This window comes from Argentina silus (genome assembly GCF_951799395.1).
Source record: "Argentina silus genome assembly, chromosome: 18".
NCBI classification, from domain to species: Eukaryota; Metazoa; Chordata; class Actinopteri; order Argentiniformes; family Argentinidae; genus Argentina; species Argentina silus.
Window position 1 is genome coordinate 2,775,364 of NC_139672.1, and position 27,780 is coordinate 2,803,143.

General features: G+C 42.3%; 1 protein-coding gene across 1 annotated transcript; it reads left to right on the plus strand.

The window, feature by feature from the left end:
* Window positions 1-1,565: 1,565 nt before the first annotated feature.
* On the plus strand, window positions 1,566-20,905 carry LOC310819164 (solute carrier family 22 member 7-like; the record flags this gene model as incomplete). The annotated part of the gene is made up of 9 exons (XM_083690410.1): window positions 1,566-1,943; window positions 3,513-3,616; window positions 8,133-8,287; window positions 10,851-11,019; window positions 12,066-12,189; window positions 12,367-12,476; window positions 15,265-15,479; window positions 17,557-17,665; window positions 20,695-20,905. The coding sequence occupies 9 exons, from the start codon at window positions 1,566-1,568 to the stop codon at window positions 20,903-20,905; spliced, it is 1,575 nt and encodes a 524-aa protein (XP_083546536.1).
* Window positions 20,906-27,780: the final 6,875 nt, after the last annotated feature.

Below are 27,780 nucleotides of genomic sequence, written 5' to 3' on the forward strand. Positions count from 1 at the left end.
ATCTATTGTTCAACCCTAATGCAGACATAGCCATAGAGCTAATGCTGCTGGTTTGCATCTTATGTTGCCTAGTGCAGTGTGTGCATGACTACAGTTATAGTGACATACAGTATACACTCACCGGCCACTTTATTAGGTACACCTGTTCAACTGCTCGTTAACGCAAATATCTAATGGTGTGGGGGATATTTTCTTGGCACACTTTGGGCCCCTTAGTACCAATTGAGCATCGTTTAAACGCCACAGCCTACCTGAGTATTGTTACTGACCATGTCCATCCCTTTATGACCACAGTGTACCCATCTTCTGATGGCTACTTCCAGCAGGATAACGTGCCATGTCAAAGCTCATCTCAAACTGGTTTCTTGAACATGACAATGAGTTCACTGTACTCCAATGGCCTCCACAGTCACCAGATCTCAATCCAATAGAGCACCTTTGGGATGTGGTGGAACGGGAGATTCGCATCATGCATGTGCAGCCGACAAATCTGCAGCAATGATGCTATCATGTCAATATGGACCAAAATCTCGGAGGAATGTTTCCAGCACCTTGTTGAATCTATGCCACAAAGAATTAAGAAGTTCTGAAGGCAAAAGGGGGTCCAACCCAATACTAGCAAGGTGTACCTAATAAAGTGGCCGGTGAGTGTATGTATATGTAATCATTGTTGAGGAAAGTGAGAGAATAATCATTGCTTTGAAGTTGAGTAAAATTAACAAGCCACATTTAGATTTTCTGCAAATTATATTTGGAGGCGTTTCACTGGTTAAAGGCAGCACTTCTTGTCTTGACTGGTTTTAAAGTGACCTATCATGATTACTGTTGAATATTTCACTGCCTCTGTAAATAATTGCTAACATGGCTCAATGAAAGAGGGATCCGTTAGCTAAAAGCGAGTTTGATGGAAACACTCCTTGGCTGAGGAAATATTATATATTTCAAATTAATTTGGCAAGTGGATAGAAACAGTGTGGTCATCCTTGCTTTCATGCCCCACTTCTGTGTGCGAAGGTGAGCAGCAAGTAAGTGTCATCTGTTCCAATGAATTTAAGATTAAGATGGTAACTAAGTAAAACAAGTACCAACTACTGTAAGGATGAGCATTTGACACTAGGCAAAAAAACACCTAACAATCTCTAATCCCTGGTGAGTGGGATTGAGTAAGGCTGTATCATGAACATTGACCGTTTGGCCATTTAAGTTACTCTCATTGTCCGAGGAATGAATAATTGAATGTCTCTTGTCTGTCTCCCTATTTTGCACTAGAGTGGTGTTACTACCAGGGAGGGATTGGTTGCGTGAGCAAGTAGGCTGGTCTTTAGGATTGGCAGACTCTGACCTCAATCTTTGTAAAGAGTGTTCCCATTGTTAGTGGAGATTACTGGCCTGAGAAGTCTCTCACCCACCATTACTAGACACAAGACCTCTACCAAGAGTGCTGAACAGGTAAGTCATGTCATTCAAATCCTCCTAAATCCTATACATAACGTGACTATAGTCTGCAGGGTTTGATTTCCTTCCTCTTATTGTCATATTCAAGGAGATCCTTTCAAAACTTGAGGATGAAGTTTGAGAACATTCTTGAGGAAGCCGATGGCTTTGGATGGTTTCAAATGCTGATTATTACTCTACTTTGCATCCCCCGAGTAGTCCTGCCATGTCACTTCTTGCTGAATAACTTTATTGCGGCCGTACCATCTCACCACTGTGACCTCAGCGCTCTGGATGATGGGGGCATCTTTTGGAATCTGACCCAGGAGCAGAGACTGATGGTCAGTATTCCAGTACAGCAAAATGGGGTCCCAAGCTCCTGTAAGATGTTTTCAGAGCCCCAGTATCAACTGCTGTCCTCCTCCAACATTACTGACCTACCTACAGTACAGTGTCAGAATGGATGGGTGTATGATAACAACACTTTCACCTCTACTCTGGCAACACAGGTAAAATGATTATGGTCAATTTGAAACTTGTCAGATACAATTACTATTAAAGCACTTTATGGTTCAGGAAAGTATTAGGTTTTTACTTTTACATATTGAAATGACATGTATTGTAATTAGACAATTACAATGTAATGAACTCGGACAAGAACGTTTCTGAAGAAACTGTGTTTGTTTCCACCAGCTAGAAATATTTTATGATAAAGGTTTATGATAGAGGTGGAAGAGGTTTAAATAGTGATGTAGATATATCTTAGAGATATCTTTAAGTGTGAGCAATGAAAAGTAAGCTTACAGTATAGTAGCCATTGAAACCTATGTTTATTTATGCTTTTAAAGCTGCAAATAAAAAAGGCATCTAATTTAGAAGTCATGAGCTGCAATCTTGCATAAGAAAAGGCTGTTGTGTCGCATGTTCATTGATTTTGATTGGTAACCACTAACAAAGCAGAGCCAGAAACAGTTTATGAAGTCAACTTTTTAAACATTGAATTATTCAATTTAATAATTACTGTTGCAAAAATAATGCATTGGTTGTGTTTAGTCAGAAAGACACATTAGAATACCAATGTTTGTATTTAAAGGGCTTAACACATAATATATTTGAGAATGTTATTAACTGTACAGCTCTAACTGTACTGTGAGAAAAAACACCACAATGTAATCAATTGTATTTGTAGATTGATTCAGATAATAGTATGAAACAGAAAACAACTCAACAACAACACTTTTACGCACATTCTTCTTATTTCAGAAAAATATCAGAATCATAGTTAAAACCTTAAACCTATCAAAATCAACAGCTTGAAACATCATTAAATGGGAAGAAAGCACTGGTGAGCTCAGAAATCATAAACAGCATGGTAGGCCAAGGAAGAGTGTTGTATTTTCTGAATGGTGAAACCAATATGTCCACAAATGCCATCAAATAAAAGCTGAGAATCTTGTTTGAGTTGAAATCCAGTATTTTGGAGTGTAGAGCCAAAAGAAGAAAAAATACTTCACTATCCCATTACTTACGCATGTATGTGCTAAACTGTTAATAAGTGATTTGTTTTGAGGCTGCTACCCATGGGGTGTAAGGGGCAATGCTGATTGGCTACAATCTTACTGTATAAGTGATAAAAAAATGTTTTGTTTATAGTTGATACAGAAGAACATTTACAAATGTAGAGTAATATGCCATATTGGGACCTTTACTTGGATGGATGAAACAAATCTGAATGTTTAACTTTAATTAGTAAACTTATCCTCATAGTTGAAGAGAAAGTTCTTGTGGAAGAAAATGTAGCCCCTAGATAACAAATGTTTATCTGAAAAGGAGGGTAAGTTTAATTTTTCTTTTTCAAACCAGCCAGCGCTAGCTAGTTACGTAAGCCCTACAATGACATAGGTTTCAATGGTCAACAAGTATTTACATTGGTTTTACTTCAAGATATATCTCGGCCTTACTGCCTCACTATGTAAACATCTTCCACTGTAATAATAAGACTTTTAGCCAGTTGAGCAAGCACAACATTTGTTCTAAATCTTTTTTAACATCATTACTCCTTAACTCCTTACTCCAAGTGGGACCTTGTCTGCGACAGAAAAGGCATGAATAAAGCCACAGCCACCATTTTCTATGTTGGGGTCATGATCGGAGCTGTGGCCTTTGGTACCCTCAGTGACAAGTACAATCTTTTCTCATAATACCCGATATCCCATAATAATTAGTTGGTCATTTTCACACTTACGCTGAAATTTACAATACAAAGATTGCACATTATTATGCAATAAAATGTCCTTTAAGTGACAAGGCTGTGATGAATGTGTTAAGATTCCAAAGAAAAGAACAACAAGAAAAGTCACATACACACAACTAACTTTTGCCTCGACAACCAAGATATTAACTATAGTACATATACGCATATCAGAGGTGAGAAAGAACATTGCCTGTATGTACGACAAACAGGACTTGCTCCATTTTTTTTATGTTGTTCTGTTGGTGTATCACAGATCACATCAACTACCAGGAGTTAACTCAGACTATCATACACACATGCTCAAATTATCACACACACTCGGGCTCACCCACCTCAAGGCCATTACCCTCCTCGACCCACTGCAGTTCACCTAGAGAAGTCTGTAGACAATGCAGTCAACATGGGACTCCACTTCATCCTCCAGCACCTAGACTCCCACGACACCTACGCCAGGATCCTGTTTGTGGACTTCAGCTCCGCATTCAACACCATCGCCCCAACTCTTCTCCAGGACAAGCTATCCCAGCTGAGCATGCCTGAGCACACCTGCAGGTGGATCACTGACTTCCTGACAGACAGGAAGCAGCATGTGCGGCTGGGCAAGCTTGTCTCAGAGCCCTGGACCATCAGCACTAGAGCCCCACAAGGCTGGGTGCTCTCTCCTATACTTTTCTCCCTCTACACCAACAGCTGCACCTCTAGCCACCCTTCTGTCAAACTCCTGAAGTTTGCAGATGACACAATCCTCATTGGATTAATCTCCAATGGGGATGAGTCTGCCTACAGAGAGGAAGTTGATAGCCTGGCTTCCTGCTGCAGCCAGAACAACTTGGAGCTGAACACCCTAAAAACTGTAGAGATGGTAGTAGACTTCAGGAGAAGCCCAGCCCCAACCACCCCCCTCATCATGTGTGACTCCCCAGTTAACACTGTGGAGTCATTCAGATTCCTGGGGACAATCATTTCACAGGACCTCAGGTGGGCGCAGAACATCATCTCCACCATCAAGAAGGCTCCACTCTAGGACCAGGAGCAATCTAGGACCACTGATCCTTCCCATCCTGGTCACCACCTCTTCCATAGACTTCCATCCAGCAAAAGGTTCCGGTCTATCAAGACCAAAACCACCTTAAAGGTTTCTTCCCCATGGCAGTGGGGCTCACAAACAAGCTCCCTGCCTCTCACTGACTCTGGGACTACCACTCCCCCCCTCCACCCCACCCTGTCACACACACACACACACACACACAATGCACTGACAGTGTAATTTATATTTATTTAAAATAATTCAAATTTATAGTGTACATGCCCCATACCCATTTCACAGCCTCTAGCCTCATTGTCACTTAGCCTTGCACAGCCTACAAAATGTATTGGTTGATTGTCCTATTTTGTAAATTTGTTATTGCTATTTTGTTAATATTTTTGCTTATATATTGTTTTTTATGTCCCATGCACCAACCTCACCAAGTCAATTCCCTGTATGTGCAAATATATTTGGCCAAATAAAAGAATTCTGATTCTGATTCTGATGGCTTTGCTCTTTTGCATAGTAACTGGAGTCAACTTTGACAGTCACTACCTGCTTTTTCAGGATTTATACGTTTGGTTGTGACTCTCGTTCGTAACAGGACTGTGTGTGAACTTGACAGGATTAAGCACTATAAAGAGGACTCACAACTGAATTTAGGTGTAGTGTGTACAGTGCCAGAGACATGTAAACCAAAGGGGAGACAAAACATGTGCCAAAGTGTTCACTCGCTAGTCTCACGTTGCCAGACTTCCCAGTTTTGTGAGCATTCGTCTTTTGGAAGTTTGGAGAATGTTATTATTGGGAAGTGCGTTGAATCAAAGACTTTATAATTTGAAGATGGTTGAGTGGCTCAAAATCCAATTGTAGGCGTTGTGGCAATCAATGAGTAAAACGCCACTCTGGGTGTATTTAATACAAGAATGCGGTACAGGGGGATAAAGTCCAAGTTAGGTTTGTCATTTATCTAAAACAATAAGGCTCCGGGGAATACAATCCAACTAAGGTTTCCTCCACATCGGACTTACGTGGGGTAGGAGGGCAGACAGGGATGGCTCTCACCCGCCTGATTGGCTAATGTGGGGCAGCCATGCGTAGGCATAGTACATTCCCGCTATTACTCTGCCCCGACGGCGGAATGGCAGCTGTCTGCGTGCTGAAGTCCTTTGATGCTTGTTGACACGAGGGGGTTGCCACACCGTTCACCCCGGAAACTAGCAATATAGCCACTGCAGACATGCACAGAGAGTTTTAAATTCAAGCTGGTCTGAAGGTCTTGGATTTCTTTCCATTTATGATTTTAAGACAGAGTGGCCTCTGATAGGGTAGCTATCTCCTTTCTGAATTCCTGAAATTGTGCAGCAAATTGTTGTTGCATTGTCAGAATGACACTGCAAATCTGAAAGATTTGAATCTTGTTCTGCTGTTTGAATTTTTCAGGGTCTGGAAATGAGCCTGTCTCCAAGTCTCTCGCAAACACTGTTAGCATCCGTTCAAATGACAGCACTTCTTCTCAAAGCAGAAGGGCCTTTTCTCTGCATGAATTGACCTCACCCAGAGAATTGGCGATGGTTCAACCCTTTTGCCATAATTTTATTTACCATCTGGACAACAAGGTTGTCACTTCCATAAACCCTGGTGTAAATGTTTGTGCACACAGTGCCTCTTGATGGATGACACAGTGAAACAACATCAGTTTTTGATCCACCCCATCTGTTGGTTTTGATTTCTTTGGCCTTTAGACATTCTACAAGGGTTCCTCTTGGAGTGCTGTGAAGCAGCACTGTCTGTACTATGTCATCAACATCACACGATTTATCACAGGCGACAGAATGGTGCTGAATTGATGTCTTTAATCTGCAGCATGTTAATGTCTGTTTCTATTTGCACAATCCTATCCTTCGGTCTTTGCAGAGAGTGGGATGAAATCAGAAAACAGATGCTCTGATACCTATAAATGATTATTTCATGTAGTCGCGCAATACTTTCTGTCTTTTTCTACAGACAGTGTAAAAGTACCACCTGTGTTAAGAGGACAAATCACAACATTGACATTTGTCCGGTATCTATTTGCAGGGGCAGTGGACAAAACGAGCTCGTAAAAGTTTGCAGTTACATTTTGGATAATAACATCCATTACAATACAGAGTTGAGGATGCTAGTGGTTCAGAAAGGTCTCCAGATTGGTATGTCATGGCAGAATATTAGCTTGAGAGAGCACTTTGTGATTTCTTGACAGCTATTGATCTTTGAACAGTGGTACTCAGACATTGGCAACCAGGGACCACATTGCAAATGATCATTGACCAAAAGAGCCACGTGGTCCCTCTGCCATACCCCGCCAACAGAGACAACCTATCTCAGTGTTTGAAATTATATGAAATATATATACCCAGTGCCAAGTGACATTTATTTGAAACACAGAGGGGAGAGAGAGAGATGCTGTATATCCCAATTAGGATGACTTGTGGCTGCAGATAGGTCAGGTGAGTTTTTGAGTAGGGTAGGACTCTTAGGCCAGGTCATACTGCAGGTAGCTTCCTCAAAGGTTAAATTAAAATACATAAACCAACAGGAGGCTATCCAATGTAATTACTCCTGCAAATATAATGAATTGTACATTACAGTAATCGCATTGCATTCGTCTCCTTTGCTAATGTAGCATAGTCTCGTTCCCGGAACGGGCGAATGGTCTGGTGGATCAACGCGTTAAACTTGGCATTCATTAAGCCAATAGAAAGATCGTTAAAAACGGACGGCGCATAGATTATGCTGATTAAGCCAATGGCTATCAACCAATCATCTTCAGCAACACTTTCCCCCGAACCCTCCCGCAAAAAATATGTTTTTGCTTGCTTGCCAACGGGTTATGGCAAAAGCTTAATCTACCTGGCATGGCCAACACTGTGCTCCGTGTTAACACCACCACCATCAATGGCATGACAATACGATTTTACTAGTGTTATGTCCTTTGCTGTTGATAATGGAGGATCAAGCCAAGATGTTGAAGATAAAGGGATACTTGCTTCCCACGGACTGAGTACTACTGGCCTAGAGTACTACTGGCCTAGAGTACATGGATTTTTCTCTCGGGCATATCAGGGCTTGGAGCCCATGCCCACATGTTCTATTTAGGGACGTATATGCATGCGGTATATATAATGCAATTCAGGTCAATGTATGGGTTTAAATGACTTACTAGACCTTTAAGGCAACGTTTTTTATCACACTAAAGTGCAAAACTATTTTTACCACATGTCTAAATAACTAAACTAAACACAATGCACCCGAGTTTGGAAAATACCCTCCAAATGAAGTGTGAAAATGATCATAATTAATTTGTTATCATCACTTACATTCAGTCTTTTCATTTGGTTAATTTGAGTAATTAATTAAATACATACTCTTTTGCAGGTTTGGGAGGAGAATAATTCTGTTGGTATCATACACCATGGCCCTTGTATTTGGGTTTTCCAGCGCATTTGCTAACTCTTACATCATGTTTGCAGTGTTGAGATTTCTCACTGGTTTTGGACTTACAGGAATCAGCATCATCTCAATTGTTCTCAGTAAGTAATTTAACTTAAGTCTGGTATTTGAACTAAACTGCACAGATAAGCATTGGAATCTATGGCATGTCAGAGTATAATATTAGGGAGGCACTTCACTTTAACATCTAGGACCTTTTCCTGTTATCTTTTTGACTACAGAACATTGAAAATGCTTTTTTTACATACTGTATATAAAAATTGTTATGGTGCTGGATATAATTAATACAATTAAAAGGTTCATACTGCAATCGCAATGGCGGGCTACCTCAATGCTGCTGCGGCGGCAGGCGCGAGTTGTGAAGACGTGTGAATTGCTGCCAAAAGCCACCACAAGGTGGTGAAAAGAGTTGTGAATGGATATTTAACACTTAGATACTCAGGCCCACTTTTCCTTGCATGAAAATTAAGCTGTGATTATGACTGCCCAAGGAGAACCCAAATAACACATTTCTGGGGAAAAAATTCAACACTCTTAATTGCATAACATATTAATAGTTTAATTTATTCATGTCTCTATGGCTTTTTTAATGCAAAAAAGACTTGAAAAATTGTTTTGTTGTTTTCATTCAGCTTTTAGGCCACAAAAATATTATTTTTACATCGAAGCATATGCAAAGCATGAAAGTGTGATAACAGTCCTTAACGCCCAATGTTACCTTTGCAAAAACATAATATTTTCCTTAGAAATGTACTGTGGACATCTTCTGAGCATTTTGCATCCATTGAATTTCAGACACTCACCTTTGACCATGTACAAGACTGTTTCAGAGCAGCAGCATTTCTGTGTTTACAGACTTGACCACCAGATGGTGTTAAATGTGTCTACTAGGATCTATTGGGTGTTAAAGGGTTAAAAAGATCCATCCATCTGTTGGGATAAATACTGACAGTGTTGACATTATTAGTGTTCCCTCTAAATAATCACAAAAAAATGAGAGAGAATGGTTTGTGATTGCTTGTGAGCTTTGCTGTATCAGTTTGCCTAATCAGATAGATTGCCAAAGTCAAGTTTATTTTAGCAGATCAGCTCATGAATTACATCGATGAAGAGTGGAAATGGTTTAAATGTTGTGTTTTTCAAATATCCTTATCTACTCTCATACCGTCATTACGCTTTTTCTCATAGGCCCTTATGTGCAGACAGCAACCAACAGGGGACAGTGTGGAAAAGCGGGGGAATGTTTAAGCGTAATTTGACATGAATAAAAGTGAGTCAGCTTTGATAATGCAACCTGTGGATTACAGAATAAAGTTAGGAATTTTCATGCGAGACAGGAGTAAGGATTGTGGGGGATTGAGATTGGATAGAAACGTAGTCTAGTAGGCTATATAGGACAGCAGAAGATGGCTGTGACATCAGCCCACAGTTGATCAAATTCTCTTACCTTCTCCTTCTTCCCAATACAGACCCATGAAACACTCCCTTAGAAATAAGAGATCATTCTGTATAAATTACTGACCCACCCCCCTCCTCAAGTCTACAATGCCCTGCGTATGTAATGGGACAATAGCTTCTTCTTTCAGCTCTGCACACGAAACGTTTCGATTTTTTGGAAGTAATATGAGGTTTAAGTAGAGATTCTCATAATACTGTCAAAAAAACAAAGAATTAAAGGCTATAGCCTATTGGAAAAACATTTCTGCTTTCCCACTTTGTGACAATGCAAAACATTTAAAAAAAAACATGGATTACAATAAATAAAATTACATTAAAATATAACATTAATATCAGCTCACACGTGGGGCAAGTGGAGACGCGGATATGAGCTATTGTTCAACAACACATTGCCTATCCATTAGAATGCTCAACAATGCCCCCTGGTGTGTGAAGTGCCCCTTTTACACAAATCTACTGTGAAACCACTTCCATCCTTAAAGCAAGGGTTTAATCAAATTTCAATGATTATCCACTTACCTCCACATCTGTCGATCCACCCAAAGGGTTTTTGAGTCATACTGTGTTCATAGAGCAAATTGTTGCAGCCAAACTAGCATTAGCTAGAGTCATTCAAGTATTTCCACAGTTTGTACAGCAACAATATGTATTCAGAATAGAGGTCTTCATGGGTTCACTTGAATCTGAATAACCAAGACCAGATCCCGGTCCAAAATGTAAAATCGTCATTTCCAGTATTTTGGGTTGAATTTTGGCTTCACCAAATATTTAAAAAAAAATGTTTTCCAGTACTCATTATGGAAAAATCAAGCCCTGTACATTCCCTCAAATGCTCTGTTTTCGATAAGGTTTTATTGTCGTCAGTGTGACCTGCTTAATACTACAATAAGATGCTTGTTTCGGGTAGTACAATTCAATCAAATACATCAATAATATAATTAGTTTAGGCTCTGAGGCAACAAAAGGTTTTGAAAGTGAGTGTAGACTTTATATAGGCACTGTATATATAATTCTGTTGTTTGTTGGATGTCAAGCTACCAAACAGCCTTCGGATTGATTGTTATTGGCACGTCTGATGGACCTATAGCGTAACCATAAAGTGAAAATGTTATGCTATTGGGATTTTTCCACATTCAGTTGCACTCTGCCCACAATCTTTTGTTTGTCTGTTTGCTCTCATTCAAGGCATTGAGTGGGTGGACGTTAAGCACCGGGCGTTTATTGGGGTGATTGGCAGCGTGGCCTGGTCAATTGGCAACGTGATGCTTGCGGGCATTGCATATCTAGTGAATGATTGGCGGACGCTGATCATCACTGTTACATCCCCCCTGAGTTTTGCTGTGATCACTTGGTGGTGAGAATCATATATTTATACTTATACACAAAATACAAAATACATACAAGTTCAGCACAGAGGTACTGCATACTGTTGAATTTTAGCCTTGGACTTTTATACACCATCATTCTAAATCAGTGGAGGCAGAAATCATGTTTGATAGTATTCCACATTCCGTTCCATGCATTACAATGAGCCCTACTGCCACCATCCTCTACTGCTCTAAATGCTTTTAAGCTTGATCCATAAGATTTGGCATATTAACATACTTACTCTGAGTAGTTCTGTGTTCCGTTTATATCAAACATTTTTAAGTTGTTGATAATATAGTTGTAAAGAGCCAGATGAAGCCTACTCCTGGGTTGTACAGGCACATCATGGAAAATGTTTTGGAACAGAAAAGATTTTGAAATGAAAAATAAGGGAAGTACCCTCCCTGTCTCCCTCCGTTTCATAACATTTTCTCCAGTTTTGTGCTTAATGAACCCTATCCTGTACTAAAACATATGTTTAAAAGAGGATCAATGGCAAGGGTGAGGAAGATTGATAAAACTGTTGTTGATTTAGGACCAGAGGGGTATGTCATGAAGCGAGCTGTGAATAATAATAATTATTCAAAGATGGCTCTCATTAATAAACTCAACATAAACATTTTAGCTTCATTCATGTCAGCAAAAACATAGCTTTTAACATAGCGTTTTAGTTACACACGACCAATTTTCATGACATGGATTTGGGGATGAATGTTGACCAAGGTGGGGTTACTAAATCCCTAATCCCGTTTTGTGATATACCCCACAGTGGTACAAGTGCTGGATGAAAAGCAGTATTCTCCTTACGAGATTCCATCCCATCTCTGAGAGTCATTTGGGGCTAAGAGTAGACTTGATCTGGGTCCAAGAAGCCCTAATGTTTGAGGCATTTGAACAGTATCTGCATTGGAGTAACTCACCACATCTGCAACCAAGGAGTAGTACTCATCTGGATAATGTGCAGCAACCATATTGTATTACACATAATATTAGAGCTGGTGAATGACTGAGTTTAATTTTTCGTCATTGCAGTTGGATCCCAGAATCTGCTCGATGGCTTTTAGCCAATGGCAAAAAGGAAAGGGCACTCCATTACCTCGAGAAATGTGCACTATTCAACAAGAAAAAAGAGTTTTCATCAAAAATTAAGCTTGAGGTAAGTTACACCAAACCCCATTTTATTATCCCTTTAGTCCGAGGCTGGGTTCTGTTTATTATTATCGTTAATAATAATAATAATATTATTAACTATAAGTCACTTGTCCTAAAGCCTATACTCTTGGATGACCTATGAATATGAGCTGCACTAACCAGACCCCTCTCCAATACATAGAACTTATCGAATGTGGTAATGGTGGACAACAAGATCAAGACCTACTCCTACCTTGACCTGGTTAGGACCCCAAAGATGAGGAGACTGGCTCTACTCACAGGCTTAGTGTGGTTTGTATCCTCTTTATATCTATTGTTACAAACACTACTAGCCAGCCACCTGTTAACGCTACACTCACCTAGTCTAAAGGGCTACAGCTGCCTAGTAGTTTGATAAACTAGCATACATGTATGTTTTTACTTGAGTCGTAAGAGTATTGTGAGAGTAGAGTGTGCACTCTTGAGGGGCATCAGTATTGAGGGTCAATGTGGAAGAGGTGGTGTTGCCTATTTTCAGAACCTGAGGTCTGCCTGTTAAAATGTCCAAGACCCATTTACAGAAAGTGATGTCCAGCTTAGTGACCAGCTTGGAAGGGACAATGGTGTTGAATGTAGAGCTTTAGTCAATGAATAACACTCTGACATAGATATTCCGCTTGACATAGGTATTAACTTTCTGTAGGTCATACCTGCTTCTCTTCTACAGGTCCATGTATCCTGATTTTAATGTGTTGGACCAGGCCTTCTGCTTAGCATGGCTTTCTAGCCTTCTGGAACCTCTTCTGGAGACATATTTGAAATATTTCACAATTGAGAGTAATGTGATTAAACTCTGGCTGAGAGTTTTCCTGTTTGCTAATAAACCCACAAAGTTTGCTGAGTGCCACCATGGCACTGGTGTTATATAAACAGCGGTCATAAGAACACATGAAAACTCTCTTGGCAAATAATTGCATTTTACTATCAGACATTCTAGGTCGGAAAAGTAGGATTTTATGTCCAAATACCACATGTTAACCAAAAGACACTTGAGTGATACAACTTGACTCCTATTCCTATTCCTATGGATCAGCACAGAGGGAAATTAATTTTACAGCAGCAGATACACAAAGGCCTATCTATCAATCTAAAAACAGACAGTAAATATAAACACAGTAAACACACAACCAATCAACCCTAGACAATACACACCCATTAGCCATGTGCAAAACCACAAAAGTGCAATGCCATGTCATAAAAACATTTACAACAAGGAAACTGGGATCATGACGAGCACAAAAGTGTGATACATCATCCTCCAGCATCATTAAAACATCTCTAAAGCTAAAGCTAAAGCTAAAGCTAGATGGAATAAAAGACCTCCTGAATCTCCCAATGGAGATATGTATACTATAGAACACTCTGGATAGGTCAATCATGCAACATTTGAATGAGCCAAATAATGATCAGAAATGTTTGATTGTATATATAAAGTAGTTCCAACTCACCTTCAGGTGGCCAAATGTCCCCCAAATTGTTATTTTTGCCTTCCTATGTTAGAAATTAGGTGAACCGCTACTGAAAGGTGGTCCGCCTCATCTAGTGGTTCCACCTCGTAATTCAAATAACTTCAGGAGGACAACACAGTGTCCAAAGTGAAAAATGCTCATCATAACAATTATGTAGGCCATTATCATCGTTTAGGAGGGCAGAAGCCGCTCGTTTCATAATAACTAAGTCCAAGAAGTCTCCTAACCAAGTGTCCAAGTTAAAGCAAGTGGGTTTATCTACCAGTTCATTAGGATTGCCCTGATTCGCAAGCCAATGCTATGAAGCGTTGTGTGGACAAACAACAGACAAACTACAGGACATAGTGGAATACATACATTCAATATTCCTAATAGCATACTAACACATTACTCCAAATAGTTTTCATGGCTAGATAGTTCCACATGTGTACAAGTGTACCAGCCTCGCCGCAGCCATGCCAACACAAATCTGAAAGGCTTTGATCCATCAAATCAAATTGTATTTGTCACTTATCGCATACAGTTATAATAGACAAAGTAAAATGTTTTGGGATCTTGCTCCACACTCAACAAAGCAGCAACAATAATTTAATAATAAGTAATAAAAGTGACGATAAAGTGACAATAGTACTAGTGCAATCATTCTAGTGCAAAGATCTATCTTGTTGAGTCTATGATGTATGGTGAAGGCCCTATAAAGGACCTTCAGTTCGATTGATGACAGATGATTTTGTACCTTACACAATTATTGAAGTTCTGTTTTTCCAAATTGCATCCCATTGTGTTGCAGTGAAGAAACCTATGTCATGTTGCTAACATAACTGAGTGGAAATGTTGCTGCTTGGGGAGGAAAGGCCAATAAACCTATATAGGCTGGAGACAATTTCCTTCCCCTCAGTTTGCTGTCCAACACGCCACTATATCTGAAAGGAACACCCTTAGAGGATGTACATGTAAATTTCAAGTGCTACATTAGTTAATGATGAAGGATAAGATTGTTTTTTTTAAATTTGGAACCAAATCTAGCATGTTGTAGAATGGTACAGACACCTTTTTTGTGATTTCACTTGGTTTTGACAAACTTACTGGCACCATGCGATACACTCATCAGACTGCAATAAAAGTAATGCTGGCAAACATCCAAACAAAACAAAAGGCAAAAAATGGCGAAATACATCCTTTTTAAAATAGCAAAGCTCCCAGTATCATGATGCAGATATTCAGATGTTGCACATAAGAAATGTTGGCGATCCTGACTTTTTCTGCAATGTGTATACATTCCATTTTGTGGGACTGCAGCGATGCTTCACCACTTCCCAATTTCCTCTTCACTTCTCTCCATATCACTCCCACAAAAGTCCCACAAAATGGAATATAACATCGCTGAAAAAGTTTGCCACAAGTTCTTATGCACAATATCTAAAAAAGTGTCTGTACCCATCTACAACATTCAATTTACATACAAAATAGAGATTTGGTTGAAAAAATCTGAACTTATCCTTTAATTAATATATTCTTATTATAGTGTTAACAAAATATGTACGCTTATTATGCCTGTCCTTGCCTTGCAGGTATGGAGTTGCGTCAACCTACTATGGAATCAGCTTAAACATTGCTGGCTTCGGGCTTAATATCTACCTCACCCATTTCATCTATTCTGCAATCGAGATTCCTGCCAAGCTGATTATCTATTTCTGTCTGAATTCCATTGGTCGGAGGCACTGCCAGACAGGGACCCTTTTGCTGACAGGAACCTGTATAGCTATCAACATAGTTTTGCCCAAAGGTTATCTGACATTAAACATTAAACATCTGAAATCTGAGAAAGAGTGTGTGCTGGCTGAAGTAGGTTTGATGTTGTCATACAGGTGAATAGTTCAACAGTGTTAGTAAGTCCAGTGAGTTCGATAATATGCAACCTGTCAATTAGCAGATAGAATCTGCACCAGGGATCAAACAAGCTGGTTAGATATGGAATATGTGTGTCCGCAAAATTGCATATTTTTAACTCAGTGATATAATGTTTCTTAGTTGATTCTGCGCATTTCAGCAATAGGTAATATGGACACAGTGTGCTCACAAACCAAAGAGCACAGTTTGTGTCAATAATGCATGTAAAACCTTTTGATTGATTCATGAAAGCTCTCATTTTAATCATGTGACATACAGTGCCTTCAGAAAGTATTCAGACCCCTTCACTTTTTCCATATTTTGCTGTGTTATAGACTCAATTTAAAATGGATTAAATTAAAAGAATTTGCCATCGATCCACACACAATACCCCAGAATGACAAAGCGAAAACACGTTTTTAGAAATTTCTGTACATTTATTAAAATGGAAAGACAGAAATACCTCATGTACATAAGTATTCAGACCCTTTGCTATGACACTCTTAAAATTAGCTAAAATGCAAAAATGTCATTAACAAATCACTCAATAAGTTGAATTGATTCCATCTTAATGCAAGGATAATAGTTGTTGTAAATGTAATTTTGGAATTAATATCTTAGTTTTTATAGGGTCTCTGATTTGCATAGGAATCATTTACACACTGTGTAGATTAGGATGTCACGACCAACTCAGCAAATTTCATAATTTTGTCTCCCCAGTCACTGCCAGTGACAAAACATACCCATAACTTGATGCAGCTACCACCATTCTTCACACGAGAGATGGTGCGGAAACTGTATTGCATGTGCTGGATTTGCACCAAATTTAATGCTTTGTAGTAAAACCAAATAAACACACTTCCAGCCACTTTCTTTTCCTTATCACTTGAATTCATTGTTGCAAACACAATTATGGATATGTGCTTTTTCCTCTCCACCATTCAACTTTGTAGATTTTTGTAAGTCTCCCTAGGCCTCAGGGTCACATTCCTGAGCAGTTTTGTTCCTCTCCATTTGCTCAGTTTGTAATGACAACCGATCCACTCAGTGTGTAATTGATTCCTATGTAATTGATTCGATGCAAATCAGAGACCCTATAAAAACAAAGATATTAATTCCAAAATTACATTTACAACAACTATTATCCTTGCATTAAGATGGACTCAATTCAACTTATTGAGTGATTTGTTTGACATTTTTGCATTTAGAGTAATTTTAATACATTTACAGAAATTTCTAAAAAACTGTTTTTACTTTGTCATTCTGAGGTATTGTGTGTGGATTGATGGCAAATTATTTTTATTTAATCCATTTTAAATTGAGTTTATAACACAACAAAACCCTAACCCATTATACCACTGTGAGTTAATTGATATGCAATTTAAGGATGAAATATGAACTTCAACTCTCAATAGACTTTTTTTCAGTCATCACTGGTTGGTAGGCCTATGCTTTTATTTCATATCACGCAAATATCTAATCATATCGCCAAATATGATAGAAAGATTGAGCAGGGGATTTACGTTGTGAGTGTATGAAAGCGGGCTGCACACACTCCTTCTCAGTTTGAACTCGTTGGTGTAGCTATGCATCCCTAAGAGCTGTACATTCCACCAGCGCTGCACAAGTGTATTCCATCCCCCCCGACAGGTGGGGATTATGGTCACGTGGGTTAAAGTGTAGTTCAAAAATAGACTTTGAAAAGGTGTCATTCCGCGAAGCCTATGGGATTTTCAATTGGAAAAGTCCAAAGTTTAGTTTAAGTCCTTGATTAAATGTATGAAGTATGTTGTATTAAGACCTTAATATGCTTTATGTGTTAAATGTGATCAATTTTTCCCTCGGCCCTGTATAATGAATAATCATCTGTGGTTTTGGGGGCAGACCTAAATACCCACTGACTGACAATACACTGCATCCCAACTATACATAACTGATCCTCTCAGACCATGTTGTTTTTCTGCTCTGCTCAGGTATGTGGCACTTTCGCACCATTGTGGCTGTGCTTGGAAAAGGCCTATCAGAAGCTTCCTTCACCACCGTCTTCTTGTATACAACTGAATTATACCCTACCGTCATAAGGTCAGACATTTAAAGGGATAGTTCAGGCTTTTTGATGTTAGAACTCATTTTACACTTTGGAGTGTTGGAGGCTCATCCAAAAACTTTTTTATTTGGTCATATTTCCATTCTTGAGCTTTCTTTGGCTGGCTCCAGGGCTAGCATATAGCCATACCAGTGTATATGAATGGGATCATCTTTATTCTGTACGTATGACTACTTTTCAAGAAATTTTACAGCCAAATTCTACAGTATTATTGGGGGCTATAAATGCATGTCGATATGACATTAACTAAATAATTAAATAAGTAGTTATTTCCACTATTACAAGTGTAAACGTATGTTATTTAAACTGAGGATACTTCCTGTTTTGCCCTTGGTTTGGAATTACTTTTTCATTACATCTGCGCACCGGAGCGTGCACGTGTTGCTCATTTAAAAAAAGGAACCATCACAAATGTACTGCGGTAGCAACATCGTGCCTTTTCACTTTTGTGATCAGTTTGGTAATGTGAGAAGTAGCGGGGATTGGATGCGCATATTCATGTAAGGCTCCTTTTGCAGCGGAACAGTAGACTTAGGCAGGATTTGTTCAGTCACCGCTCAAAGTTAATTGCCTCTCCTCTCATCACACATCTATTTTTCTAAATCTATTTTATCAAAAGAGCAATAAGGCATATAGCTTTGTTTTCTATGCAGAACTGATTTTCTGTAGGCTAAATCTTCTGTCTACAACTATACCCAGTCCTGCACAGAAAGTATAAAAAGCAATAACATTAAGAGCTATTTTCTGTCCAAAAGGCCACTGCAATGTATGAAATAACTGCTGTGTAAAATATTTCAGGCCCCCAGTGGTTGCAGAAGGAACACTTGTTGGCTAGATTTTATGAAGGGGGGAATTACTAATTTAACCCTAACAAGGCACAGAAATGCAGGATATGCATTCGTATTACATTACATTTTTCTAAACCCCTGCACTTGTACTGCAAATTACTATAATATTCATGTAACCTTAAAGGGATAGTTTTGATGTTAAACAGGTAGTTTGATGTTAGACTTCATTTTCATTGGCTGGCTACAGGGCTAGCATTTAGCCATACATGAATGGGAACCAGCCAAAAAAAGCTTATTTTTTAAAAATATGACAGAAAAAAGTGTCTTGATGCACCTACAAAACTTGAAACCTGAACAATCCCTTTAATGAAATGAAACATATTTTCTTATAATTCCACCTCTAGTCAAAAGTTATACTTTATGGAAAAATTTGACAAATTGCTGTTAAATAGATTTTTTTAACTAGATGTGGGGCCCTTGTTTTGAGTGAGGTGGGTTGACATTAATGGAATGTTGACAAATCTCATTCTTTTCTGCCTCTGAAAGTTGGCAACCCTTTGAGGCTACGTTTAAATTGTTGTTATTTGGTAAGCTACTGTACTTTAATGGAATAAGTAGGCCAATGTTTACAATGTTCATACAGCCCTCTCAATGGTTGTCTACCTCAAAGCCTGCTGCAGCAGTGTGATGTGCTGCCGAAAGCCACCACAAGGTAGTGATGAAATAATGTGAAGCAATAATAACAAGGAATAGATGTTAAATGTATACCAAATATAAATTATTTGTTGATAATATTGGTACTGCTGTACAGTTAGCAGAAGTTTAGAATTGGGCCGCCGGTGTGCTGATGTCGCAGGAGTTACAGCACCCGTGAGTTTTATTTCAGGTCATTCACCTCAGCAAAACAACCACCAGGAGGCATCATTGAGCGTGATGGATATGTTTACAGACATTGTAAGAGTACTGTACTGTAGCTTACTGTATGAGTTGTTGTCTCAAATGTGCTGCTTTTGTACAGTATGTCATAGCCTCAGTCGGATAAAAGGGTTGGTCTAGCTTGTATACAGTAGCTTAACTTTATCTTCAATTTTGCCTGTATTGGATATCTGCCAAATGTATGTGAGGGGGATACAATGCTGCCTGAAATGTTGCATATCACATGTTAAACAAGCAATTCTGGTGACATGTGATGGGAGAAAAACGTTGTGGTTAGTGTGTGAAAAGCATGAAATGATCGGATCTTAGGTTTTTGACACAAGGCCTATAAACAGCTCTGATAAGTTGCATATGTTTGTCAGTATGTAAATCCCAACTCATCCAATGAAGCTCTACAATCTACAGTAGCAGATGCCTATGTCACCGTGCACCACCACACAAAGTGGTCGTATATAGTGAGAGAGAGCAGCATAATGAAATATGGAGATGGAGTTAGGTGAACACCTTGCATTTTGTCGATTCCCCCCCCCCCTTTGATCACAAAGCAAAGAGCACTTTAACACTTTAACAAAGACACTTTAACACTAACATTAACACTTACTGGGTGATAAGATCAGCTATATGCAGGCAAGAGTGTGCAGGGGAAGGTTTGGCTAAATTAAGTCATTTACTGGGAGAAGATTATGTGGTTGTGTTACAGTAAAGAAATTGTAAAGAAGAAAAGAATCCTAAAGTACAATCCTAAAGTATACTTACTTTTTTTTCACTTAGGTATTGTTATCTCACAGCAACAACAATGTAGCACAGACTCACGTTTCAACATCATTTCACAGTTAAGTTAATTAAATCAGCTTTTATTAATTTATTAATTTTCCTCAGCTCAGAAACCTCACGACTGACTAGGCCTTTCTTTGTCTCAACTAAATAGCTGTCATGAACAGGTGTGTTTGCAATAAGAGTTGGTTTTGGTTTTGTCCCAGGCTGTACTGCCTGAAACTGGCACTTTGGTGCATGTTTATAAGGACACACCTCAAATAACACCACCCTTCCCAACACTGTGCAAACAAGCTGATGTTACACTATTAAATTGACAATCATGTGGTATTTGAAAATATACCACAGCGGCAACTTTTACAAGACAATATTGTCAACTGCTTGAATTTGACTATACCGTTGCCCAAAATAGAGCCCTTAATCTAGTATATTATTTACATCCTTATAAATTGTTGTTGCAGTTAGAAATATGCAATGACTTATTATCATAACTTTCTTCCAAACAGACAAAATGGTGTGGGTTACACTAGTTTCATGGCTCGTCTGGGCGTGTCAATTGCACCCCTCATTATTCTGTTGGAAGATGTGTGGAGGCTCCTCCCTGAGGTCATCATCTGCTCTGTGGCCATTCTGTCTGGTCTGCTGGCTTGGCTCCTCCCAGAAACTCTCAATGCAAGGCTGCCAGAGACCATTGAGGACATTGAACAATCAAGGTAACCTGGCTTTTCAGAAAATGTGTGTGTGGTTTATTCCATGCCCCAGGTGTAACACACTGTTATTCCTTCACCCTCAGAAGAGATGCCATCTTTATCTCACCTCTGGAGAAGAATGATGTCCCTCTGAAACCATTGAACAATTCATGAAGAATTCTGTCTCTACTTATGAAGTCAATGTGTTAATACAGAGACTTGGTTACATGACATGGCTGGTCTGTCTGCTCACTGCTCACTGTCTGCTCACATCACTCTGTCCAGTTCAATCCAAAACAGAAAGGCTAATCTGTCACTTTTCAGATTTTCACAAAACTTTGTATAACAATTACATAGTAGGGCAGGGGCTAGTATTTCAAAACTTTTAATCTGGATCAGAATGGTCAGCCAGAATAGGAAATCAGCCAGCTTGGTCTGATCCTGGATAGCAAAAAATAATCCAGAACATTCTGATCCAGATTAAAATTCAAATACTGGGCCCCCGGAGTTCACAACTAAATGCAAATTCTTCCACTGATGGTAATATAGGAGGCATACATTCTGCCATTCAAACATACATGTATGCTCTTCCATTGCTTTTGAGCCACAAACTTGCCATGAGGCTAGCATAGTGCAGAAGGTTACTTGCCTTGACTGGTACATATATACATGCTGACCCCTGGCACATTTTCACAAAACTTGGTCTAGCAATTACGTAGTAGGCCAGGAGTTTACATCTGAGCCTAAATGCGAACATATTCATATGATGGCAATACAGGAAGTATACATTCTTCCATTAATTTATTGATTAATTAATATATACCGGTACATGCTCTTTCATAGTTTATGAGGTCAGTGGGGCCGAGAGGATTAGTGCCCTTGTCTAGTAATACATGCTGACCCATGCTGACTGGGGTTCGAAGAGTGGCACTGCTACATTCAGATCAGCATCCCTTGAAAGTGTTACAGTTGCCTCTCCCAACCAACCCTCTGGCACCACATTGAGGCCACGGCGGTCATCACTGGAGCGTCTTCCCAGTCGACAGCACACCTGGACCCGATCCCCCATCAGCACACCTGCGACCCATCCCCAATCATCAACCTATTTAAACCCTGCCTGATCTTCTCTCCAGTGCCAGATCGTACTGTGTCCCACGGTAACCCTTCGAGCTTCACATACGTTTCCAGCTTTAGATTATTCTCTCTCGAGTCCCCAGTGTTTGTTTTGTGTTTTCACCGCGTGTCATTGTGCCCCCCTCAGATTCCTCGTCCTCCCTGGTGTTTCCCCTCACCAACCCCTTCCACAGACCTAGCCCCATTCCCTATCTCTGACCTCCCTGCTTGCTGAACCCCCGCTCGTCTGACTACCCGCCTGCCTGCCGAACCCCCGCTTGTCTGACTATCCGCCTGCCTGTCGAATCCCCGCTCGTCTGACTACCCGCCTGCCTGCCGAACCCCCGCTTGTCTGACTATCCGCCTGCCTGTCGAATCCCCGCTCGTCTGACTACCCGCCTGCCTGCCGAACCCTGGACCTACCCCTGACTACTCTACGTTGGATTATCCTCTCTCTCCCCTACCCCTTTCCCCCTTTTCACTATTAAATACGCCTTCGGGCTTATTCCACCACCTTCTCTGGGCGCCGTCATTTGGTTCCGCTGACGTTCTTTAGTATAACAGAAAGGGAGGGATTAGTGCTGTTGTGCCTGAAGCCCATTAGATGACTTATAAAATAATAAATGACTTATAAAATAAGGATGTTATATTTGAAAGAACGCAAAAAAGATTTGGATCTTGGGTCATCACTGCTGCTATATTTATTATTGTTTTTCCTCTGTCGCCGAGGGCGAGATTAGTATGGCCTTTTCCCGGCCTAAACACCATTCCCAACGTTACCCAGTTAAGCACAGCAGGAATGGCCTATGGAGGAGAAGTGTCCTTCCTTGATTTGATCTATGAAATGACCCAGTTTGATGTGTAACTGATTGATGACAAGTTGAATCAAAAGTGTATAACCACTGATTAATGATAAGTTGATTCAAAAGTGTGTAACTGATAAGTTGATTCAAATGTGTGTAACTGATAAGTTGATTCAAATGTGTGTAACTGATTTATGATAAGTTGAGTCAAATATACAATAGGTTAATGATAAATGAGTTCAAGTATGTGCAAAAGGCAAAACTTAACAAAAGAAATTATAAAGGTAGTGTATAACTCCAGGTCAACATATCTAGTTGGACCTTGTAGTGATAACGGTTAAACTGATACTGAAGTAGGCAACCAAACCATATTAATGTTTGACTGTATAATTCTTACTCAGAAATGATTGCTGAAGTAGGCCACCATATTAATGTTTTACTGTATAATTCATGTGGGCTAATGATAATTGTATACCATATGTACTAGATGTTAACTTTGAGATAGGCCTAGATTTTTATGTTACGAAAATAGAAAAGAATTGCAAGTCCACAATAAGAAGTGGCCTTGAGTCCAGTATGAGCAGGAGAGTGATAAGTATGTCTAGTAGACATAACAACAGGTGCCCTTAGGACATGCCCAGGCATGAATGCGAACTCAGGGTGATGTACTGAACTAGATCGAATTCTATGCTTCACTGAGAACTAGATCGAATTCTATGCCTGACGTAATGAACTAGATAAGAAAGGGTGGGGGTAAAGGAAAGCCCCTATGCAAACTATAAAAAGAGCTCCCTGGAGCAGTACATCGGTCATTCCCCGCTGCGGAGCGTAACACCTGAAGGACCGGAGCAGGAACGAGTGTGTTGAAAACCACCCCGAAGTGAAAACTAGGGCTTTCATACTCTATCAGATTCTCCTCGTCCGGAGCTCACACTCTGATTGAATTCTGACTGTCGGCCTCGCCACACTAGTACAACGGAGGACCTTGGCGGACCTTTGTTTGTATAACAACAGCTCTGGCGGATAGAAGAACCCTGGGGCCCTGGGTCTTCTCCAAATTTCACAGGCAGAGTAGGGACAGACTGATAGGTTTTATTCTTTTCTAATTTTTATCATTTTTTGAATACTAGCATTTTACCATTGTAACGAGGTCCGTTGTACACAGAGGCAGACGCAGTATCGTAGTGAGGGATTTTGTCCCGTTTATTATCACAAACATTCACTTTATCGGCTTTTCAGCCCGTCTCAAAGTTCTAGCGGCTTTTCAGCCCGTCTCAAAGTTCTAGTGGCTTTTCAGCCCGTCTCAAAGTTCCTGCGACTTTTCAGTCGTCTGTCTCGGAAGCCACTCCTGTCGTTCCCAGCCCACCTCGCCTTCTGAAATGGCAGAAGCACACACATCTTAAACATTCGCCGGCGAGACTTAATTCGCAGCAGGTGTGCAACAAAAGTCTCGCCGACACAACCCCGGCCACGGTCCTGTAGCTCCCTCTACAGGCCGAACGCTGCATGTCCCCCCACATACCCCCACCGCCCGACACAGGCCGGGGAACCGACGGCCGACGACCTACTCCCCCCCCCTGCCCGGGAGAGGAAGTCTGCCACGACCATCTGTGCACCCGGTCTGTGCACGACGGAAAAGTTGAAGGGCTGCAACGCGAGGTACCACCGGGTGATCCTCGCGTTCACATCCTTCATGCGGTGGAGCCACTGGAGGGGGGCATGGTCGGAGTAGAGGGTGAAGGCGCGACCCAGCAGGTAGTAGCGGAGGGTGCCGACCGCCCACTTGATGGCCAGGCACTCCTTCTCCACGGTGCTGTACCGGCCCTCCCTCTCCGACAGCTTGCGGCTCAGGTACAGCACCGGCCGGTCGGCCCCCTCCACGCGCTGGGTCAGTACTGCTCCCAGCCCTCTATCCGACGCGTCCGTCTGTAGGGAGAAAGGGAGGTTAAAATCAGGCGCATACAGGACCGTTTCTCCACAAAGAGCCCCCTTAAGGGCCTCGAACGACCCCTGGCACTGGCCCGACCATTGGACCGGATCCGGGGCACCCTTCCGGGTGAGGTCCATCAAGGGACTGGCCAGCTCCGAAAACCCTGGTACGAACTGGCGGTAATATCCCGCCAGCCCCAGGAAGGCCCTCACCTCCTTCTTTGTCTTGGGCCGGGGAGTGGCGGCGATGGCTGCAGTCTTTTCAATCTGCGGCCGCACCTCCCCCCGTCCCAAGTGGTACCCCAGATACCGGATCTCCCTCCGCCCGATCACGCACTTTTTCGGGTTGGCCGTCAGCCCCGCCTGCCTCAGGGACCGCAGAACAGCAGCCACACTCCGCACATGCTGCGGCCAGGTGTCACTGTGAATGACAATGTCATCTAGGTAGGCCGCAGCATAGGCGGCGTGCGGCCGCAGAATACGGTCCATGAGGCGCTGAAAAGTGGCTGGGGCTCCGAACAACCCGAAAGGGAGCACGGTGAACTGGAATAACCCGAGCGGAGTGGAGAATGCCGTTTTCTCCCGGGACACCGGCGAGAGTGGAATCTGCCAGTATCCCTTCGTGCAATCCAATGTCGTGAAGTACCTGGCCGTACCAAGCCGGTCCAAGAGCTCGTCGACCCGGGGCATCGGATAGGCATCGAACTTGGAGACCGCATTAACCCGTCTATAATCCACACAGAACCGTATAGTCCCATCTGGCTTGTTGACAAGCACGATGGGGCTACACCAATCACTGCGGGACTCCTCGACCACACCCAGCTCCAGCATGGCTTCCAACTCCGTGCACACAACGTTTCGTTTGTGCACCGGCAACCTATAGGGACGCGTGCGCACCGTTAAACCCGGCTGCGTTTCTATATGGTGGTCGATGAGCGTAGTCCGACCGGGCAGGGGAGAGAACACGTCAGCGAACTTAAGCTGCAAATCTGCAACGTCCGCGGCCTGGCTAGCAGAGAGATGGTTATCAATATCGACCGGAGTGCTAACTTTCGATTTTGGGACTTCCGGACCGAACTCCTCTCTCTCCGGAATTACCGTAGCCAGAGCAACCGTGACCACGTCGTTCCATTTTTTTTAGGAGATTGACGTGATACACCTGCAAGCTATCCCCCCGGTCCGAGCGTACAACCTCATAATCCACGTCCCCCATGCGATGTGTGACCACAAACGGTCCTTGCCACTTCGCGAGTAATTTCGTGCTGGAGGTGGGTAACAGTACGAGCACCTTGTCTCCCGGTGTAAACTCTCGTAGGGTAGACCCCCTGTCATACAGGCGTTTCTGACGCTCCTGGGCTTGCAGCAAATGCTCACGTGAGATAGCCCCTAGGGCGTGGAGCTTTGTGCGCAAGTCGAGGACGTACTGGATCTCACTCTTACTGTCGCTAGACCCTTCCTCCCAATTTTCTTTAAACAGGTCTAGGACACCCCGGGGCTTACGCCCGTAGAGTAATTCAAATGGGGAAAACCCGGTGGAAGCTTGGGGAACTTCCCGCACCGCAAACAACAGGGGATCTAGCCATTTATGCCAATTCCGACTATCCTCGTGGACAAACTTCCGGATCATTGACTTCAAGGTCCGATTGAACCGCTCACAAAGGCCGTCAGTAAACACTGGTTCGAATCGCCTTGATGTTCAACAAGCCATACAGTTCCTTGAGGGTGTGTGACATAAAATTAGTGCCCTGATCGGTGAGAATCTCTTTCGGGATTCCCACGCGGGAGATGACTTGAAACAATGCTTGCGCTACACTCTTGGCAGAGATATTGCGCAGAGGTATTGCCTCGGGGTATCGGGTGGCGTAATCTATCAAGACCAACACAAATCGATAACCCTGTGTGCTCCGTTCAAATGGCCCGATAATATCCATCGCAATGCGGTCGAACGGGTTCTCGACCAATGGTAGGGGCCGCAAGGGGGCCCGGGGAATGGCCGGGGGATTTACTAACTGACATTCCCGACAGGAAGCGCACCACCTACGCACCTCTGCCCGAATCCCCGGCCAATAAAATCGAGCCATTATACGGTGCAGTGTTTTGTCAAACCCTAGATGGCCCGCCATGGGGTTGAAATGAGCCGCCTGGAAGACCATTTCGCGGCGGCTGCGGGGAACCAGCAACTGGGTTACTTCCTCCTGACTATGTGAGTCACGACTTACTCGATATAACCTGTCGCTGATAATCGCAAAATAGGGGTGGGCGCGCACTGTGTCTGGCCGTATCAAAGTACCATCAATTGCTATCACTTGGTCAAAGGCTGATCTGAGGGTCTCGTCACGAGACTGCTCGAGGGGGAAGTCGCCTAGCAGTGGATAGTTCGGCGAGGAAGTCTCGGGGTGAGGCGCCCCCGCCGGCTCCGGCTCCCCGGCAGTGTCGCGAGGCGCCGCCTCGGCACAGAGCACATTACACGCCACACACCTCCCTAGCTGTCGTGCACGCATCCCGGTAGCCCTCTTTACCGCTTGAGGAAACCCCTCCCAATCCACACCTAGAATCAGGGGATGCGTGAGGCGTGGGCTAACCGCCGCCTGTACTCTATGGTTTTTCCCCTCAAAATGAATTTCGATAGCGACCACCGGATATTCGTGAATGTCCCCATGCACACACCTCACCCGCACCCTCGATGCCTTCAACAATGCCCCCGGCCGAACCAGGCGCTCCTGGATCATGGACTGCATGCAGCCCGAATCCAGGAATGCCTGGTGCGTATCATGTTGTATCCTTACCGGAATACGATACGCCGCTCCTGGTCCGGGGGGAGGGCCCGGTATGTCGCCGATGCGGACGACCCGTCCCACGTCCATCGCCCGACACTCGGCCTGCACGTGGCCCGGCCGTCCGCACCGCCAACACACCCCCCCTGTCGCTCGAGGTGCTCCCTGTGGGGCCGGGGTCGGTTCCGGATGGGTGCGCCCCTGCCATCTCGTCCTCGGGGCGGGCGCCGGCCTCTCTCCTTCTGCTCCCCCGGCTCCTCCTGGGCGTTGGCCCCCCCCCCCTT